The sequence below is a fragment of the Oncorhynchus clarkii genome, chromosome 13 (genome assembly GCF_045791955.1).
Source record: "Oncorhynchus clarkii lewisi isolate Uvic-CL-2024 chromosome 13, UVic_Ocla_1.0, whole genome shotgun sequence".
Taxonomy (NCBI): Eukaryota; Metazoa; Chordata; class Actinopteri; order Salmoniformes; family Salmonidae; genus Oncorhynchus; species Oncorhynchus clarkii.
Window position 1 is genome coordinate 16259659 of NC_092159.1, and position 20723 is coordinate 16280381.

Below are 20723 nucleotides of genomic sequence, written 5' to 3' on the forward strand. Positions count from 1 at the left end.
CCCAGTGTGTGTGTGTGTGTGTGCGTGTGTGTGCATGCGAGCGTGTGTGACAGTTGGGTGTGGATATGTTAGTGTGAAAGACTGAAAATTGCTTGTTTCCTCGCAGCAAATGCTTTTCTCACATGCTCATGATCCCACAATTAGAGTTTTGCAGACTGACACGTATACTCACAGATGCCCTCACACACAGAACCTCGTTTCCCTTCCTTCCCAATTTACAGGCAGAGACATGAGTAGAAACAGCTGTAGTTAAACGATAGATATAGGGTGTGTGTGTGCAGCTAGATGGAAACATGCTTCCTCTCATCTTGACTCTGTACCCAGAGACCCCTGCAGCTACCCACAATGCAGAACTACCTGCCTGCCTGCTATCCAGCCTGCTTATGTGGAACTATACTGGATCTAAAACAGACTGATAATACAAGCTGCCAGCAGAAACATGGGCGTATAGTACATCTCATGTTGGTTGGAGCACTGACAATTCCACCAGAATAGTGTCGCATCCCTACAACAGACTTCCAGACACTTATAGAATCTATGCCAAGGTGCATTGGAGCTGTTCTGGCAAATACTAAAGTACTTTATGTTGGTGTTTCCTTTATTTTGGCAGTTACCTGTACATTGGCCCTGAGACTCATATTCTTTCATATTCTAGCTACCGCAGGTGCTGCCGGTCCCAAACGTGTTGCAACTGTGGTATTACAATACAGTAACAGTTAACTAAGACAAAAGACACGTTGGCTTCAAACTGGCTTCCTGTTTTAGCATCCATCGATGACAGGGATCCCAAATGTGTTATAACAACGGCCATTTCACCCGTGGAAGTAACTGTATGGAGACAAAAGACATAAAAGAACCAGCTGACACGTCTCCTGATCCAGGAAGCTAGATGCTATGGATCGCAAATGTATGGTAACACCGGGGTAAATCTACATTGGTAAATGTGTCAACAGTAGGCCTCGTTACTGAACTAACAGTCCCAGCATATACAGCTGCTATGGATCCCACATCTTATCACACCAATCGTAATTCTAGTGACACAGAAATGGTACTGGTCTCGAGGGACATGGAGCAGCACCATCCACGACCTATATACAGTACACCTTCCGTATTTTATCTAACGGGTGGCATCCATTAGTCTAAATATTCCTGTTACGTTGCACAACCTTCAATGTTAAGTCATAATTACGTAAACTTCTGGCAAATGAGGCAGCCCAAACTGTTCCATATACCCTGACTCTGCGTGCAATGAATGCAAGAGAAGTGACACAATTTCACCTGGTTAATATTGCCTGCTAAACTGGATTTCTTTTAGCTAAATATGCAGGTTTAAAAATATGTACTTCTGTGTATTGATTTTAAGAAAGGCATTGATGTTCATGGTTAGGTACACATTGGAGCAACGATACGCACCGCATCGATTATATGCAACGCAGGACACGCTAGATAAACTAGTAATATCATCAACCATGTGTAGTTAACTAGTGATTATGATTGATTGATTGCTTTTTATAAGATAAGTTTAATGCTAGCTAGCAACTTACCTTGGCTTACTGCATTCACGTAACAGGCAGGCTCCTCGTGGAGTGCAATGAGAGGCAGGTGGTTAGAGCGTTGGACTAGTTAACTGAAAGGTTGTAAGATTGAATCCCCTGAGCTGACAAGGTGAAAATCTGTCGTTCTGCCCCTGAACGAGGCTGTTAACCCACTGTTCCTAGGTCATTGAAAATGAGAATGTGTTCTTAACTGACTTGCCTAGTTAAATAAAGATTAAATAAAGGTGTAAAATATATATATATGGCAAACAAAAAAAACGGCCAAATCGGTGTCCAAAAATACCGATTTCCGATTGTTATGAAAACTTGAAATCGGCCCTAATTAATCGGCCATTCCGATTAATCGGCCGACCTCTATGCTATACGGATTGTGTTGACATGTGATGCCTTCTGACACCAGATATGTATTTTATTGGATGAGGAAGGATACAAAGGTTTCTGACGGAGATGTGTCACAGTCAAGATGCTGTGAATGACTGCTGCGGTGTGTGTGTGTGCATTCATGTCCGATGCGTGTATACTACTATTTTTGTGTACGTGTGTGTGTGTGTGTCTGTGTGTGTGTGTGCGTGTGTCAGTGCATGTGTGTGTGTGTATGTGTGTGTGTGTGTCAGTGCGTGTGTGTCAGTGCGTGTGTGTGTCAGTGCATGTGTGTGTGTGTCAGTGCGTGTGCATGTTAGCATGTTATATGCATGCCTGTACACAGTGGTAGAAAAAGTACCCAATCGTCATACTTGAGGAGAAGTAAAGATACCTTAATACAAAATGACTCAAGTAAAAGTGAAAGACTAAAAGTAAAATGCTACTTGAGTAAAAGTGTAAAAGTATTTGGTTTTAAATATACTTAAGTATCAAGAGTAAAGTAATTGCTAAAATGTACTTAAGTATCAAAATTAAAAGTATAAATCATTTCAAATTCCTTATATTAAGCAAAGCAGCTGGCCTCATTTTCTAGTTTTAAAAAATGTACTTAAGGATAGCCAGGGGCACACTCCAATTCAGACATCGAAGCATGTGTTTAGTGAGTCTGCAAGATCAGAGTCAGTAGGGACGACCAGAGATGTTCTCTTGATAAGTGCGTGAATTAGACCATTTTCCTGTCCTGCTAAGCATTCATCATGTACTGTTGAGTACTGTTGGGTGTCAGGGAAAATGTATGGAGGAAAAAGTAGATCCTTTTCTTTAGGAATGTAGTGAAGTAAAAGTAAAAGTTGACAAAAATATGAATAGTAAAGTAAAGTACAGATCCCCATAAGAACTACTGAAGTATTTTTACTGTGTACATGTGTTCAGTGTGTGACCTGAACTGCTTACTAACCTGCAGCTGTCATCCTTAGGATCTCCTTGCAGCGATGCTGCCGCCCTGGCCAGGCCCAGACGAGCAAACGCATGGTAGAGTGTGAGCTGTGTGTCGCTCAGGGTTGCGACCCCATCCGCCTCGTCAAACGCACTCTCCCAGTAGGCCTGGAGGCCAGGGGTCCCCTGGGGCATGGGTCCAAACAGGTAGCCATCTAGTTGGTTCACTATCTCCTGGTTAACACTGGCTTCAAACTTCCTGGCGAAGAACGTAGGACGGGACGTTTGCTGTGAGGAAATGGAGGGAGTAGGAGAGGAGGGGAGAGAAAAACAGAGAGAATATTATAGAAATGGTGGCTTGCTGGGAACGACTGCAGAATGGGAGATGGAGTGAGTGGGAGGTTGTGTGTGTGTGTGTGTGTGTGTGTGTGTGTGTGTGTGTGTGTGTGTGTGTGTGTGTGTGTGTGTGTGTGTGTGTGTGTGAGTGAGAGTGAGAGAGAGAGAGAGAGAGAGAGAGAGAGAGAAGAAAAAGAGTGTGTACATGTGTGTGTGCGAGGAGCAGCTTTGATTTAATATTCTCCCCCACATACAGAAGACGACGAGCAGATACACTGCCACGTCATATCACCCTGGTAAACTGTCTCAGTACCCACGTCTTGTCTTCCATCTCTCTCTCGCACGCACAACAAAGTTCAGGGTTGCGTCTTTCCCCCTGTCAGCTACCAGAGCTGGCTGCTTCTTTCAAACACAAGACAAAACCACAGAAGAAGAACACTTCCTGTTCCATTTGTACTTCCTGAAACACCAGGGAATCCACAGGAGAAAAATAATCCTCCCTGGCTTCTTACCTTTATCTCTCTCTCTATCCCCCGCTTGCCGATCTCCATGACAACAGACATAAAACACTCAGGAGTCAGTCTGAATTCTCTCCAAAACAACTCTATATGTGCCACTAGGGCCTTGTTGTTAAGGAGCGTTTTTGGGATTAACTTTTTAGATGCATCACATCGTTGTTCCTCGCTAAAGAAAGTGTGTGTGTGTTTGTGAGAGAGAGAATGTGTGTGTGTGTGTGTGTGTGTGAGGGAGTGTCAGAGCGTGTGGGTGAGTGTGCCTGTAAGTTTGTGTGGGTGATCAGATGCATCACTTTTCTCGCTAGAAAAACAAGGAGTGTCACGTCCACACTTTAAGAGGCATTTCGCTACTTTGCTTATGGCCCACTGAAATGGCTTTGAATGGCTGTGGGAGGCACTTACTGAAATGGCTTTAAATGGCTGTGGGAGGCACTTACTGAAATGGCTTTGAATGGCTGTGGAAGGCACTTACTGAAATGGCTTTAAATGGCTGTGGGAGGCACTTACTGAAATGGCTTTGAATGGCTGTGGGAGGCACTTACTGAAATGGCTTTAAATGGCTGTGGGAGGCGCTTACTGAAATGGCTTTAAATGGCTGTGGGAGGCACTTACTGAAATGGCTTTGAATGGCTGTGGGAGGCACTTACTGAAATGGCTTTAAATGGCTGTGGGAGGCACTTACTGAAATGGCTTTAAATGGCTGTGGGAGGCACTTACTGAAATGGCTTTAAATGGCTGTGGGAGGCACTTACTGAAATGGCTTTGAATGGCTGTGAGAGGCACTTACTGAAATGGAAAGGGACTGGAGACGGGACTATAAATGACAACTGGAAGGAGGTGGGAGAAAAATGAATGAAGGCTCATAAGTGCTGATGTCAACAATGGCTAATTGGCGTTTGTAAATTCTCTAGAAGATGGTGTGTGCAGTGTTTTCCACTAGCGCCGGCTGTCGGCTATACAGTCGATTACAGTCATTTTCAGCCAGGTACTTTTTCCCACTTAAATGACTTTTCAATTCACTAGTCAGACAAAAGTCTGCCGATCCCTCTCCCGCTAGAATGAACGATATGCATCCTCTAGCCATCTACTGATAGGACAGGCGCCTGTCAGTCACGAAGTGAGCGATGACAGGGAAACCCCGCTGGTTTGACAGTCTGCTGTCTGCTCCGCCTCTCTGGTACTTGGGTGTGTGTTGTGTGTTCTGTGGTTGCAGTCAAATGTCTTTAAACTACAGGTTGGTGGCGCCTGGATAGAATGGTCTCGCGTACCGCGTACAGGAACAATAGGTAGGTTAGTAGAGAGAGAGTCTCACACTGGTCCAAAATATGATAAAAGAAAACGGATTGAATCATTTCAAAAGCTATTGATACTTATATGGTATTTTTGATATGGTCTTTTCAAAATGATTAGATGTACAGTAGTTATATTGATTGAATCAAACTGTTGACAGTGGAGTAGTCAACTGCTGCTTCCTGTATAGCAAAGCCCATGTTTAACACCTGCTTCATTCTTCAATAATACCTGTACTACAGACAGCTGAGAAAATGCCTCTTAAAAGTGCCTCTTAAAAGGAAGCTGGTAGCCTGTGGAAGTCAGCAGACTCTTGCAGGATTCTTTAAAGGCTCAGTGAAGGCAAAATTATTCTATGTTATTTATATCAGTGTTATTTCCTGACAGTTGCTGGTTGAAAATACAATCTAGCATTAGAATGTACCACCAAAAATAGAGCTTGTTCGGCAAAAAAAATATCATCTTAACTCCCCTCCCACCCGAGCCCCGGGGAGCGTGTCTGGGTACTTTGTCTATTTGGCTGGCTACTCCATGTGCTTGTGGAAAACACGGTGTGAGTGGGGTGTTAGGATGATGGATGGATGAAGGGTGGAGGATATGATTAATAGTATTCTCTCTCTCCGTTTGTCTCTGTCTCTATGTCTTCCTTTATCTCTCTCTACATCTGCCTCTCTGCCCCTTCCGTGTCCCTCTCTCAGTCCCTCCATCCCTCTCTCTTCCTCTCTCTCTCCATCCCTCTCTCTTCCTCTCTCTCTCCATCCCTCTCTCTTCATCTCTCTCTCCATCCCTCTCTCTTTTGTCTTGTCTCTCTCCATCCTTCTCCATCTCTCTCACACACACTCTTCATCTATCCCTCTCTCCCCATCCCCTGCTTCACGCTGATGCGGGCAATGGTTGACAGTAGCTCATGAACATGTTGCCCTGCTCCCTCAATCTCCCTCTTTCCCTCCTTCTCCTCTCTTCCTCTATATCTCCATCCCTTGCTTCTTGCTGTGGTTGACAGTAGCTCATGAGAACTCTCTCAGCAGCCTCCGCTGCTTGGCAGACACACAGCCAGTCCTTTCAGTTCCATACACCTCAGACAGGGAGGGGAAACTATTTACCCTCATCTCCTCCCGCACTGCGCACCTTGCTGTAAATTCCTAGTGTGAGAGATAATGGCGGCCCATAGGGCCCAGACCTGGCAACCCGTTGCTTATCTGGCAACCGGTGGCATTCTCGCACCAGGGCAGCAACTGTGGAACTTGCCGGTGGTTCTCACGCCCCCTCACACGATTTATTAACCCAACTTTCACAAGGAACAGTTCATCAGGTGAGAGAAATCAGAGGGTGGCAAGATGTCGGTGGAGGTCCAGGATCTAGTTATGAAAGGTTCTCTCTGTTGTCTGTAACACGGGAGACCTTCTCCACCTCATCTCCTCCGCCCTGTCTTTCTCTCCTATTTTCTTTCTCCTTCTCACAGATCTGTCCGTTTCTCCACCGAAGCAACACAACACCCCCACAGACTTATTAAGAGGACTCCTCCACACATCACCATTAGTAGGGACACTAGACACCCACTCCTACACCACAGATAGAACTAGATACGTGTCCGGTACTAGACACTACACAGTCCTCCTCAGTAAATTCTGAATCATGAGCCTAAATATAGCCTCTCTGTCAGTCTATACTAGAGCCTACTGAGCGTGGAAAACCCACACTCGATGGGTTTCTAATTAAGTCCTATTAATACAGTGGACTGACTGGTAGAAGGTAGGAGGTCTGCACTGTGCCCAGTGTGTTCTGTATACTGTAATGAATCACGCACGCACGTGCACACGCACACGCGCACGTGCACACGAACAAGCACACACACACACACACACACACACACACACACGGTTCCTATGCATTTTATACTGTAATAATACTGTCAGTGTGCTCCAGTCTCGCCAGAATTCCAAGGGAGAGCCAGAGTCAGGGTTGGCATTAGGGTTGGCAGCCAACAAGGCCAGACAGTAGACTAGGCAGAGGGCAGCAAGCTGGCATAGAGACTAGTTAGGTCAGCACTATGACTTTGAAGGTATTCATGTGTGTGTGTTTGAGAGAGAGAGAGAGAGAGAGAGAGAGAGAGAGAGAGAGAGAGAGAGAGAGAGAGAGAGAGAGCGAGAGAGAGAGAGAGAGAGAGAGAGAGAGAGAAAAGTGTGTGTGTTTGAGAGAGAGCGAGAGAAAAAAGTGTGTGTTTGAGAGAGAGAGAGAGAGAAAAGTGTGTGTGTTTGAGAGAGAGAAAAGTGTGTACGTACATGTGTGTGTGTGTGTGTGATACCATGTCTCACCTGGAAGCGGTGAAAGTCGGCAGGTTTAAAGTCGTTGGGGGAGCAGCCGCACCAGTCCACTATGTGTTTGTACTGACACTTACAGCCCAGCTTCCTGTTCCAGTTCGTGATGCGCAGGTTGTTGTCCACCATGCTCTCACAGTGAGCACTGTTCTCCAGCACCGTATGGAAGAACGACTGAGGAGAGAGAGAGAGAGAGAGAGAGAGAGAGAGAAAGAGAGAGAGAGAAGAAAATAGAGAGTGGGTGAAGTGTAGTGTAGGCGGAGGAGAGGAGAATGAAGGATGACGTGGACACCTGGAACACTTAACCACAATCATCTCCTGTTCCTCAAACCATCTCCTCCAAGCCCTTACGTAGTGAGTGTCCTTAGGACTGCTGTGTCTAGGTGTGTCGAGCAGAAGTATATAGTTGTATGTGCGTGTGTGTGTTTTTGTGTGCATACTGTGGTCTTACCTCGGCGGGCAGCAGTGTGTAGGTATAGAAGCGCTTCATGTTGGTGACCAGGTCGTCTTGGGAGTTTATAACGTACTCCACGAACGGACGATTGAGCAGGAACCAATCAGAACCGCCGTCCACAGAAATGCCTTCTGGGATTTTGCGGTCGCCAAGTCGCCACATGTGGGTGTCGCACTCAAAGAACAGTCGGTCCAGACCTTGTTTGCGGATAAACCTAGAGCGACCACAAACACACAACCACACAAACATGGTTAAACCTAGAGCGACCACAAACACACAACCACACAAACATGGTTAAACCTAGAGCGACCACAAACACACAACCACACAAACATGGTTAAACCTAGAGCGACCACAAACACACAACCACACTAACATGGTTAATTAAGTTGGATTCTTTTACACAAAACCACTAACTTGATTTGACTTATATAAACTTATGTTACACTCAACTGTATACACTTATTTTTGCTTAATTGGTCCTTTATTTAACCAGATGGTCTCTTGAGGAACCTCTTTTTCCAGAGACTGGGAGAAAGCAAGGGCAATTTAAAAAAAAAACTGCTCTCTCACTGCTGCTGTTTACAGAAATGCATACAAACTGAACAAAACATCTCTGTGGTGACATGTTTATCAACATTTACAAACAAAGTTCCATATACCCTCGTGGTTAGTATATGTTGGTTGGGAAACATGATTGTATTTTCGATGTTCACCAATTTCCCTTCACGGTATACACTCAGTATACCCTCCTAGTAGCTTTGAGAGAGCATAGGGAGATGACATCATCCTATACATGTCTCCCTCACACATATGAAGCACCAAGTGTTGCAGTAGGTCAGGTCAAACAGACTGTTTCCCTAAGTCCTTGAAGGTCTTAAAGCCAGCTGCTATCCACCACAGAAACACACTTGTAGAACCTGTATACACCACCATCTGATTCCTATAGAAACAGCTACAGTGGGAAGGAAAAGTGTGGGAAGAAAAAGTATGGAATTATCTGGATTTCTGCATCAATTGGTCATCAAATTTGATCTGATCTTCATCTAAGCCACAACAATAGACACACATAGCGTGCTTAAACTAATAACACACCAATTAATGTATTTTGTCTTGTCTATATTGAATACATCATTTAAACATACACAGTGTAGGTTGGAAAAAGTATGTGAACCCCATAGGCTAATGACTTCTCCAAAAGCTAATTGGAGTCAGGAGTCCACTAACCTAGAGTCCAATCAATGAGACAAGATTGGAGATGTTGGTTAGAGCTGCCCTGCCCTATAAAAAACACTCACAAAATGTGAGTTGGCTATTCACAGAAGCATTGCCTGATGTGAACCATGTCTCAAACAAAAGAGATCTCAGAAGACCTATGATAAAGAATTGTTGACTTGCATAAAGCTGGGAAGGGTTACAAAAGTATCTCTAAAAAACTTGATGTTCATCAGTCCACGGTAAGACAAATTGTCTATAAAAGGAGAAAGTTCTGCACTGTTGCTACTCTCCCTAGGAGTGTCCGTCCTGCAAAGATGACTGCAAGAGCACTGTGCAGAATGCTCAATGAGGTTAAGAAGAATCCTAGAGTGTCCTCTATAGACTTACAGAAATCTCTGGAACATGCTAACATCTCTGTTGACGAGTCTACGATACGTTAAACACTAAACAAGGAAGGTGTTCATGGGAGGACACCACGGAAGAAGCCACTGCTGTCCAAAATAAACATTGTTGCATGTCTGAAGTTATCAAAAGTGCACCTGGATGTTCCACAGGCTAAATATTCTGTGGATAGATGAAACTACAGTTGAGTTGTTTGGAAGGAACACACAACACTATGTGTGGAGGAAAAAAGGCACAGCACACCAACATCAAAACCTCATCCCAACTGTAAAGTATAGTGGAGGGAGCATCATGGTTTGGGGCTGCTGTGCTGCCTCAGGGCCTGGACAACTTGCTATCATTGACGGAAAAATTAATTCCCAAGTTTATCAAGACATTTCGCAGGTAATATTAGGCTATCTGTCCGCCAATTGAAGCTCAACAGAAGTTGGGTGACACAACAGGACAACGACCCAAAACACAGAAGTAAATCAACAACAGAAGGGTTTCAACAGAAGAAATACACCTTCTTGAGTGGCCCAGTCAGAGTCCTGACCTCAACCTGATTGAGATGCTGTGGCATGACCTCAAGAGAGCAATTCACACCAGACAATCCAATAATATTGCTGAACTGAAACAGTTTTGTAAAGAGGAATGGTCCAAAATTCCTCCTGACCGTTGGGCAGGTGTGATCCGCAACTACAGAAAAAGTTTGGTTGAGGTTATTGCAAAGGAGGGCCAAGGGTTCACAAACTTTTTCGACCCTGCGCTGTGAATGTTTACACAGTGTGTTCAATAAAGACATGAAAACATATAATTGTTTGTGTGTTATTAGTTTAAGCAGACTGTGTTGGTCTATTGTTGTGACCTAGATGAAGATCAGATAAAATTTAATGACCAATTTATGCAGAAATCCGGGTATTTCCAAAGGGTTCACATACTTTTTCTTTACACTGTATATAGGAACAACCTTAATTAATCCACTATCCATCCTATCTCATGCCAGTAGTGGTTTTATTCAGTCAAGCCTGTCTAACTCCTGGCACACGCACACACACGCACACGCCATGGCACAACACGACAGGCAGCCAGATTGTGATTGGTGTCAGTGTGTGTGTGTGTGTGTTCCAGTGATTGGCATGTTATTTAGTAGCGTGATAGGGCATGGAGCGGGGCCGGGGGCAGGGCTGGCAGGCAGCACCTCGCAACGGCAACAAGGGAAGGTTAATTAATAAAGCTACAGATGGAGCCTAATTGGATTATGACTCAGTCACCGAGCTGGGGCAAGGAGGGTGTGTGTGTGTGTGTGTGTGTGTGTGTGTGTGTGTGTGTGTGTGTGTGTGTGTGTGTGTGTGACAGTGGAGGCTCATCAGAGGAGAAAGGGGAGGACCTCCTCCTCAGTGAATTTCATTTCCTTTTTTTTTAAATTGTGAGATATTAAAAGTGATCCTTTTAATAAATTATTTGGTGACGTGAAGGCAATGAAGGTTTACAGGAGCCTCAACAGCACTCTGTAGGGAAGCACCATGGTGTAGCCGGAGGACAGCTACCTTCCGTCCTCCTCTCGGTACATTGACTTCAATACAAAACCTAGGAGGCTCATGGTTCTCACCCCCTTCCATGGACACATTACTTATGACAACATCCGGAGGACGTCCTCCTTATCAGAGCTTTTGCAGTATGAACTGATATGTTGTCCACTCATTTAAAGGACCAGAGAATGAATCTAGTGCTGAAAGCATAAGCTACAGCTAGCTAGCACTGCATAAAATATGGTGAGTAGTTGACTCAAAGAGAGAGAGACAATATTTGAACAGTTTTGAACAAATTGATTTCTTCAAAAATGAAGGAGAAGCAAGAGAGAGAGAGCTAGCTATTCATTGTGTTTTTTTCACTTTCCCTTTCACATACAGTGGGGAGAACAAGTATTTGATACACTGCCTATTTTGCAGGTTTTCCTACTTAAAAAGTATGTAGAGGTCTGTAATTTTTTATCATAGGTACACTTCAACTGTGAGAGACGGAATCTAAAACAAAAATCCAGAAAATCACATATATATATATATATATATTTTAATTTTACCCCTTTTTCTCCCCAATTTTGTGGTATCCAATAGTTTAGTAGCTACTATCTTGTCTCATCGCTACAACTCCCGTACGGGCTCGGGAGAGACAAAGGTTGAAAGTCACGCGTCCTCCGATACACAACCCAACCAAGCCGCACTGCTTCTTAACACAGCGCCATCCAACCCGGAAGCCAGCCGCACCAATGTGTTGGAGGAAACACCGTTGCACCTGGCAACCTTAGTTAGCGCGCACTGCGCCCGACCCGCCACAGGAGTCGCTGGTGCACGATGAGACAAGGATTTCCCTACCGGCCAAACCCTCCCTAACCCGGACGACGCTAGGCCAATTGTGCGTTGCCCCACGGACCTCCCCGTCGCGGCCGGCTATGACAGAGCCTGGGCGCGAACCTCTGGTGGCACAGCTAGTGCTGCAGTACAGCGCCACTGCGCCACCCGGTAGGCCGTCCATTGTATGATTTGTAAGTAATTAATTTGCATTTTATTGCATGACATAAGTATTTGATCACCTACCAACCAGTAAGAATTCCGGCTCTCACAAACCTGTTAGTTTTTCTTTAAGAATCCCTCCTGTTCTCCAATCATTATCTGTATTAACTGCACCTGTTTGAACTCGTTACCTGTATAAAATACACTGTCCACACACTCAATCAAACAGACTCCAACCTCTCCACAATGGCCAAGATCAGAGAGCTGTGTAAGGACATCAGGGATAAAATTGTAGACCTGCACAAGGCTGGGATGGGCTACAGGACAATAGGCAAGCAGCTTGGTGAGAAGGCAACAACTGTTGGTGCAATTATTAGAAAATGGAAGAAGTTCAAGATGATGGTCAATCACCCTCGGTCTGGGGCTCCATGCAAGATCTCACCTCGTGGGGCATCAATGATCATGAGGAAGGTGAGGGATTAGCCCAGAACTACACAGCAGGACCTGGTCAATGACCTGAAGAGAGCTGGGACCACAGTCTCAAAGAAAACCATTAGTAACACACTACGCCGTCATGGATTAAAATCCTGTAGCGCACGCACGGTCCCCCTGCTCAAGCCAGCGCATGTCCAGGCCTGTCTGAAGTTTGCCAATGACCATCTGGATGATCCAGAGGAGGAATGGGAGAAGGTCATGTGGTCTGATGAGACAAAAATATAGTTTTTTGGTCTAAACTCCATTCGCTGTGTTTGGAGGAAGAAGAAGGATGAGTACAACACCAAGAACACCATCCCAACCATGAAGCATGGAGGTGGAAACATCATTCTTTGGGGATGCTTTTCTGCAAAGGGGACAGGACGACTGCACCGTATTTGAGGTGAGGATGGATGGGGCCATGTATCGCGAGATCTTGGCCAACAACCTAATTCCCTCAGTAAGACCATTGAAGATGGGTCAGGGCTGGGTCTTCCAGCATGACAACGACCCGAAACACACAGACAGGGCAACTAAGGAGTGGCTCCTTAAGAAGCATCTCAAGGTCCTGGAGTGGCCTAGCCAGTCTCCAGACCTGAACCCAATAGAAAATGGGAGCTGAAAGTCCGTATTGCCCAGCGACAGCCCCGAAACCTGAAGGATCTGGAGAAGGTCTGTATTGAGGAGTGGGCCAAAATCCCTGCTGCAATGTGTGCAAACCTGGTCAAGAACTACAGGAAACGTATGATCTCTGTAATTGCAAACAAAGGTTTCTGTACCAAATATTAAGTTCTGCTTTTCTGATGTATCAAATACTTATGTCATGCAATATTTGGATTTTTGTCTTAGATTCCATCTCTCACAGTTGAAGTGTACCTATGATAAAAATTACAGACATCTACATGCTTTGTAAGTAGGAAAACCTGCAAAATTGGCAGTGTATCAAATACTTGTTCTCCCCACTGTACGTAGCTAGCGAATGCAGCTAGCTAGTTTAGCCTACTGAAACACCCGGCTCAAACAGAAAGGGATGTCATGTTAGCCAGCTGGCTATGGCTATCCAACACTGGAACTTTTCCAAGTCAAGGTAAGCGTTTGGTTTGATAATTTATTGTCACAGGGGCCGCCGGTGTAACTGCTAAACTGTTTGCTGACTGTACACACAGTAATGCATGATTGTACTAACGCATTAGTTCTAGTAGCTATTTTGACTAAGTTATGACGTTAGCTAAAATGGTGACAACGATGTAGGCTGTGTTTAATGGTTATGCTATGAAGGTTTGGCTTGGAAAGGTTTTTTCGCCTGGTCACAACCAGTGTGATGCACTGAAGTCCACAAGCAAAGGGAACAGGTGAGAGGAGGAGAGCGTGTAGGTACGAGAAGGAAGTGATCATGCTGTTTGTATGTGGCAGCTATGAAAGTGAACCGAGTCTTGAAAAACGTTTCCTGAATTTTTCCAATAGAAAATCTTGTTTTCAACCGCTTGGACTAATGATTACACCCTAGATCAGCTAGATGCAGGCAAGAATGTGCAAGGCGGTATTGAATGTGTCACTGTCTGTCGCCTTGATTACTCAAATTTCTTTCTCGACCTGTCCCTCACTCTCCAAGAGTGTTCAAAGCTGTCATCAAGGCAAAGGGTGGCTACTTGAAGAATCTCAAATATAAAATACAATTTTGATTTGTTTAACACTGTTTTGGTTACTACAACATTCCATATGTGTTATTTCATAGTTTTGATGTCTTCACTATTATTCTACAATGTAGAAAATAGTAAAAATAAAGAAAAACCCTGGAATGAGTAAGTGTGTCCAAACCTTTGAATGGTACTGTATGTTGAAAACTTTCATTCATAGGCTAGGTTGTAGCAACCTCATGATGGGAATAAGGGCAATTCGTGTATCATTTAGTAACCTAAACCTATCAATGTTACATTGAACTGGGTGAATGGAATATAAATGACAGTGATCTAATATGCTGTAATAGATATAAGGCCATGCTCATAAAAATTATTTTTTCTCCCTCATCTTAAACGGCACCGACCGCCACTGGCGTGTGAGAATGAGAATACGAATAAGTGAACGTGTTTTAATGTGTCTGTATCATGCTAGTGTGTGTGTGTGTGCGTGCACCTGTATGTGGGTGTGTATTTATCAGTGTGTGTGCGTGTGCTTGATAGATCTCACCTGGCGTTGTCTCTGCCGTGGGACTTGATGAAGTTCATGTCTCTGTACTTGGACAGGAAGGCCACCAGCTGGCTGTTGGTTCTGTTAACGACAACCAGGAAGAGATTATTAGAAACCAACCAATCAGTGGAAATGACAGCCAGGAAGATCATAATTACCAACCAATTAAAGAGAGAGAGGTAGAAACCATATGCCATATGATAGGGCAACAGCACTAGGGCAACACCCTGTCATCACTTTTCAAGGGTTGTCAAGGATACAAAGGGATAGTTGTTAAAGGGATAGTTCTCTATAAAAACCCAAGTATGCCAGCCATTTTCATGGACTCACTCATACAACTTGTCACGCCCTGACCTTAGAGAGACTTTTTTATTCTCTATTTGGTTCGGTCAGGGTGTGACTTGGGTGGGCAAATCTATGTTTGTATTTCTTTGTTGGCCTGGTATGGTTCCCAATCAGAGGCAGCTGTCTATCGTTGTCTCTGATTGGGGATCATACTTAGGCAGCCCTTTCCCACCTTAGATTGTGGGATCTTGTTTGTGTGTAGTTGCTTTCTGCACTGCATGTAGCTTTACGTTCGTATTTTGTTGGTTTTTCGGTGTCATTTAAATAAAAGAAAAAATGTACGCCTACCACGCTGCACTTTGTTCCAATCCATCTTTAAACGACCGTGACACAACCGCCACTCACTTTTATGCTCAGTTTGATTTTGGGATGAACTATTGCTTTAACGGAACATTTGATCATGTATTATTTAACTATCCACTATGATCAGGGCCCAGGGCTTTCCAGGACAGTTGGTCAGGAAAACGACTAACCCCAAGTACAAAGACAGTAAACAGAACATCCGTTTAACAGTTGGCTCAATAACCAACCCCCCCCCGCAGGCACTATACAATACAGCAGTCCAGTGGAATCAAACCCGTTCTACGCAACCCAGCCAGGCTAAAAGCTTCTCCTCTGCAGTGCAAGCCATCATTGCCACAGTCAAAGGTATTCTCAACAGCACAGATGTCTGCAGAGTGTAAAGCAGGGTAGGGGGAGGCTGTCTGGGCCTTTAGATGACAGCTCAGTTTTCCTTTCTAAAAGAGCCTAAACTCTGCTAACAAAGCTGGGCTAGCGCAGGCTGAAGGGATGCATATTAATGCCATTTACTGATGAAGGAGCAATTTCACAGCCCCAAGGCTTTACTTAGCAGATGTAGTCACACACACACACACACACACACACACACACACACACACACACACACACACACACACACACACACACACACACACACACACACACACACACACACACACACACACACACACACTCACACACACATTGATGTTGTGTAGCAGAACACACACACACACACACACGCACACAAACACACACACACACTGATGTTGTGTAGCAGAACATACGCACGCGCACACACACACACACACACACACACACACACACGCACGCACACACACACACTGATGTTGTGTAGCAGAACACACGCACGCACACAAACACAGACAACACACACAGAGCATAGCACAGTGGGGGGAAATCCAGGTCACAGCATAGATTTGCCAGAGCTGTGCCATTGTGCCTGAGTGGTCACACAGTCTGTCCAGTGGGTCTGGCTGGTTTGCTGACTGACTGTCTGCCCCCAGGGTGCAGTCTCTGTCTCTCTGTCACTATATGTCTGGCTGGATGGCATTCACACACACTGCGACCATAGCCAGTACCACAGAATTACCAGCCAAGCCCATATCACAGCCTTGCAGCCACCCTTATACCAGCACCATAAAAACACCCTGCTACCCTGTTGGCATATGCCCTAATTGCGCACTCTTAGCAAAACATACTTTACTATACTATACTGTGCATGTACTGTACTATAATGTACTATTCTGTAATATACTGTACCTATACTATACTGTAATATGCTTTACAATACTGTAATGTACTGTGCTATACTGTACCTATACTGTACTATACAGTAATGTACTGTACTATACTGTACTGTACTATACTGTACAGTACATATACTGTACTATACTGTACTGTACTACATTGTACCTATACTGTACTGTACTATACTGTACTATACTGTACTATACGGTACCTATACCGTATAGTATAGTATAGTATAGTATAGTATAGTACAGTACAGTATAGTACAGTACATAAAATGTGGAATTACTGGTCATGCTCTAGATTGGTTTATAAATTACCTATCAAATCGTACACAATGTGTAATGGAGGATGGCTGTATATCTGAGTCCATAGAGGTGTGCTCAGGTGTTCCGCAAGGTTCTATTTTGGGCCCACTGTTGTTCGTTTTGTATATAAACAACATTGGGGATCTTATTGAAACAGTGGATGTTCATTTTTATGCAGATGATACTGTTCTTTATTCAAGTGGTAGTAGTTTATCTTTAGCTTTTGAAAATGCCCAAAGAGCATTTAACATCATACAACAGAATCTGTATGATTTAAAGCTGATTCTAAATTTGGGTAAAACAAAATGCATGGTATTTTCAAATGCCAGGCATGTTACAAATCATGTCATTGCTACATTGGCTGGACATAGTATAGAGAAAGTTAGAGAAAGTGTACAAATATTTGGGTGTGTGGGTTGATGATAAGCTGAGCTTCACTGTGCATGTAGAGAACTTGATATGGAAGCTCAAGCTGAAAATAGGATTTTATTACCGACATAAGGCTTGTTTTTCTTTTGAGGCCAGGACGGAGCTGGTACGATGTACATTACTGTCGGTTTTAGATTTTAGTGATGTTATATATATGCAGGCCTCAGCCACTACCCTGAGAGCACTTGATTCAGTGTATCGTGCAGCCCTCAGGTTCATTACAAATCAGAAACGTCTAACATATCATTGTGATCTCTACAGCGCTGTTGGCTGGTCGTCATTGCCCTTGCGTAGGCTTAAACACTGGTATACACTGATTTATAAGGCCATATTGAGTAAAATGCCATTGTATCTCTGTTCTTTTTTAAGTCAGGTCAGTAAATAAATATAAATTACGGTCCCATTCTGATTTGTTTCTAACAGTACCAAAAATTATAACAGGTCATGGTAGAAATAGTTTAGTTACTTAGCACCGTGGTCCTGGAATTCTCTCCTGAACATTTTAAAATGTGATGATCTAGTTTAGTTGGTGGAGTTTAAACACTTGATCAATGTATATATCATAGAAGAGTGTAATTGTTTTTAGGCCAGCTGTTTTTAGTCAAGTTGTTTGTGTTTTTAATGTAATATGTAATTGTTGTACTGTATGTGTGTTTTATAGTTTTGTTTAATGTTGTGTTAGTGTATGTAAGTTGTTTTGTCTGAAACGTTGTTCCCCCTGCTGCTATTGGACCAGGTCTCTCTTGGAAAAGAGATATTATCTCAATGAGAAAAAACCTGTATAAGTAAAGGTAAAATATATATATATTTTTTAAACAATACTGTACTATACAGTAATATACTGTAATGTGCTATACTGTACTACACTGTACGGTACCTATACTGTACCTATACTGCACTATACTGTACCTATACTGTACTGCACTATGTGCCTGTACTATACTGTACTATACAGTACCTGTACTGTATGGTGCCTATACTGTACTATACAGTAATATATTGTAATGTACTGTACTATACAGTAATATATTGTAATGTACTGTGCTATACTGTACTATTGTGCTCTTACCACACTTGAATAGTTGGCAAGTCCATATCACAAGTTATTTCTGAATCAAAGTTGTGCATATACGTTTGGGTGGGTTACAACTTACAACTGACCAAAAGAGGGCGAGAGAGAGTCTATACTACATACCTATAGCGAGTCTTGTTAACATGTATACGGTTCCTAAAATCAGCTGGATAGTCTTTAGTAAATCAGCTGGATAGTCTTTAGTAAATCAGCTGGATAGTCTTTAGTAAATCAACTGGATAGTCTTTAGTAAATCAGCTGGATAGTCTTTAGTAAAACAGACGGATAGTCTTTAGTAAATCAGCTGGATAGTCTTTAGTAAATCAGCTGGATTGTCTTTAGTAAATCAGCTGGAAAGTATTTAGTAAAGCAGCTGGATAGTCTTTAGTTAAGCAGCTGGATAGTCTTTAGTAAAGAAGTTATACATTATTTAGTAAAGCAGCTGTATAGTCTTTAGTAAATAAGTTATATATTATTTAGTAAACCAGTTGTATAGTCTTTAGTAAAGCAGCTGTATAGTCTTTAGTAAAGAAGTTATATATTATTTAGTAAAGCAGTTGTATAGTCTTTAGTAAAGAAGTTATATATTATTTAGTAAACCAGTTGTATAGTCTTTAGTAAAGCAGCTGGATAGTCTTTAGTAAAGAAGTTATATATTATTTAGTAAACCAGTTGTATAGTCTTTAGTAAAGCAGCTGGATAGTATTTAGTAAAGCAGCTGTATAGTCTTTAGTAAAGAAGTTATATATTATTTAGTAAAGCAGCTGTATAGTCTTTAGTAAAGCAGCTGGATAGTCTTTAGTAAAGCAGCTGGATAGTCTTTAGTAGAGCAGCTGGATAATCTTTAGTAAAGCGGCTGGATAGTCTTTAGTAAAGAAGTTATATAGTCTTTAGTAAAGCAGCTGGATAGTCTTAGTAGAGCAGCTGGTTAGTCTTTAGTAGAGCAGCTGGATAGTCTTTAGTAAAGCAGCTGGATAGTCTTAGTAGAGCAGCTGGTTAGTCTTTAGTAGAGCAGCTGGACAGTCTTTAGTAGAGCAGCTGGATAGTCTTTAGTAAAGCAGCTGGATAGTCTTAGTAGAGCAGCTGGTTAGTATTTAGTAGAGCAGCTGGACAGTCTTAGTAGAGCAGCTGGGCAGTCTTAGTAGAGCAGCTGGTTAGTCTTTAGTAGAGCAGCTGGACAGTCTTAGTAGAGCAGCTGGACAGTCTTTAGTAGAGCAGCTGGACAGTCTTTGTTAAAGCAGCTGCATAGTCTTAGTAGAGCAGCTGGATAGTCTTTAGTAGAGCAGCTGGATAGTCTTTAGTAGAGCAGCTGCATAGTCTTAGTAGAGCAGCTGGATAGTCTATAGTAGAGCAGCTGGATAGTCTATAGTAGAGCAGCTGCATAGTCTTAGTAGAGCAGCTGCATAGTCTTAGTAGAGCAGCTGCATAGTCTTAGTAGAGCAGCTGGATAGTCTATAGTAGAGCAGCTGCATAGTCTTAGTAGAGCAGCTGGATAGTCTATAGTAGAGCAGCTGCATAGTCTTAGTAGAGCAGCTGGACAGTTTTAGTAGAGCAGCTGGACAGTCTTTAGTAGAGCAGCGGGACAGTCTTTGGTAAAGGCCTCCCGAGTGGTGCAACATTCTAAGACACTGCACTTCAGTGGTAGAGGCGTCATTACAGACATCCTGTTTCGATTCCAGGCTGTATCACAACGGGCCGTGATTGGGAGTCCCATAGGGCAAAGCACAATTGGCCCAGCGTCGTCCGGGTTTGGCCGGTGTAGACCGTTATTGTAAATAAGAATTTGTTCTTAACTGACTTGCCTAGTTAAATAAAGGTTCCATTTAAACCAGGGGGTTAGAAAAGAGGATAAAAGCAAGACAACACTGCCTGTCTTGAAGAGAAAAGCCTGGAAAGAGCTCCTCACTCTGGGACAAAACAACCATGTAACTTATCCCTCCCTCCTCCATCCCTCCATACCAGCCCCCCGGGCAGACAGACAGACACCACTACTAGGGCGAGGGGGAGAGGGTATTTGGGCTGGGCCTTTCAGGCTCATCCATGCGGATGGGAGGACATTATCAGAGAATTAGACAGGGAATAATGCCTGTTTCTCTCCTACAGCCTTCAGCCTATACAGACACACTGATTCCAACATAGCAGCAGACCAGGGCTAACCCTGCACTCCTTATAGCATTGGTGCTCTATGGCTGTAGCATATTGTAGGGATTGTAGGGATTGTCCCTTCATTCCTTACACAGTATCAGTGGAGAAGATGACCATAGGGTGGGTCATTCTTTTAGAGGTACTATGACTGTAGCATAGACTGGTTGGCTTCATTCTACACTCACATGACAGTTGAATTGAACTGAATTGAAGAGGGCTGCCCAAAGCAAGTATAATCTATCACAGAGCGTTCTTATTTTTTGATTGCATCACTGTACGGCCTTGTAGATGAGCAGGAGTGCATTGATGACCAGAGTGTTGTGGGTTAATGTATG

General features: G+C 43.4%; 1 protein-coding gene across 1 annotated transcript in view; it reads right to left on the reverse strand.

The window, feature by feature from the left end:
• LOC139424509 (xylosyltransferase 1-like) overlaps positions 1-20723 on the reverse strand; it is a 140185-nt gene that overhangs the window by 21630 nt on the left and 97832 nt on the right. Inside the window, exons 5-8 of the mRNA XM_071176431.1 lie at positions 14539-14619; positions 7763-7979; positions 7309-7485; positions 2875-3140 (exon numbers count right to left, since the gene is read on the reverse strand). Of these exons, the coding sequence (XP_071032532.1) occupies positions 2875-3140; positions 7309-7485; positions 7763-7979; positions 14539-14619 (741 nt within the window). The remainder of the gene's footprint in view (positions 1-2874; positions 3141-7308; positions 7486-7762; positions 7980-14538; positions 14620-20723) is intronic.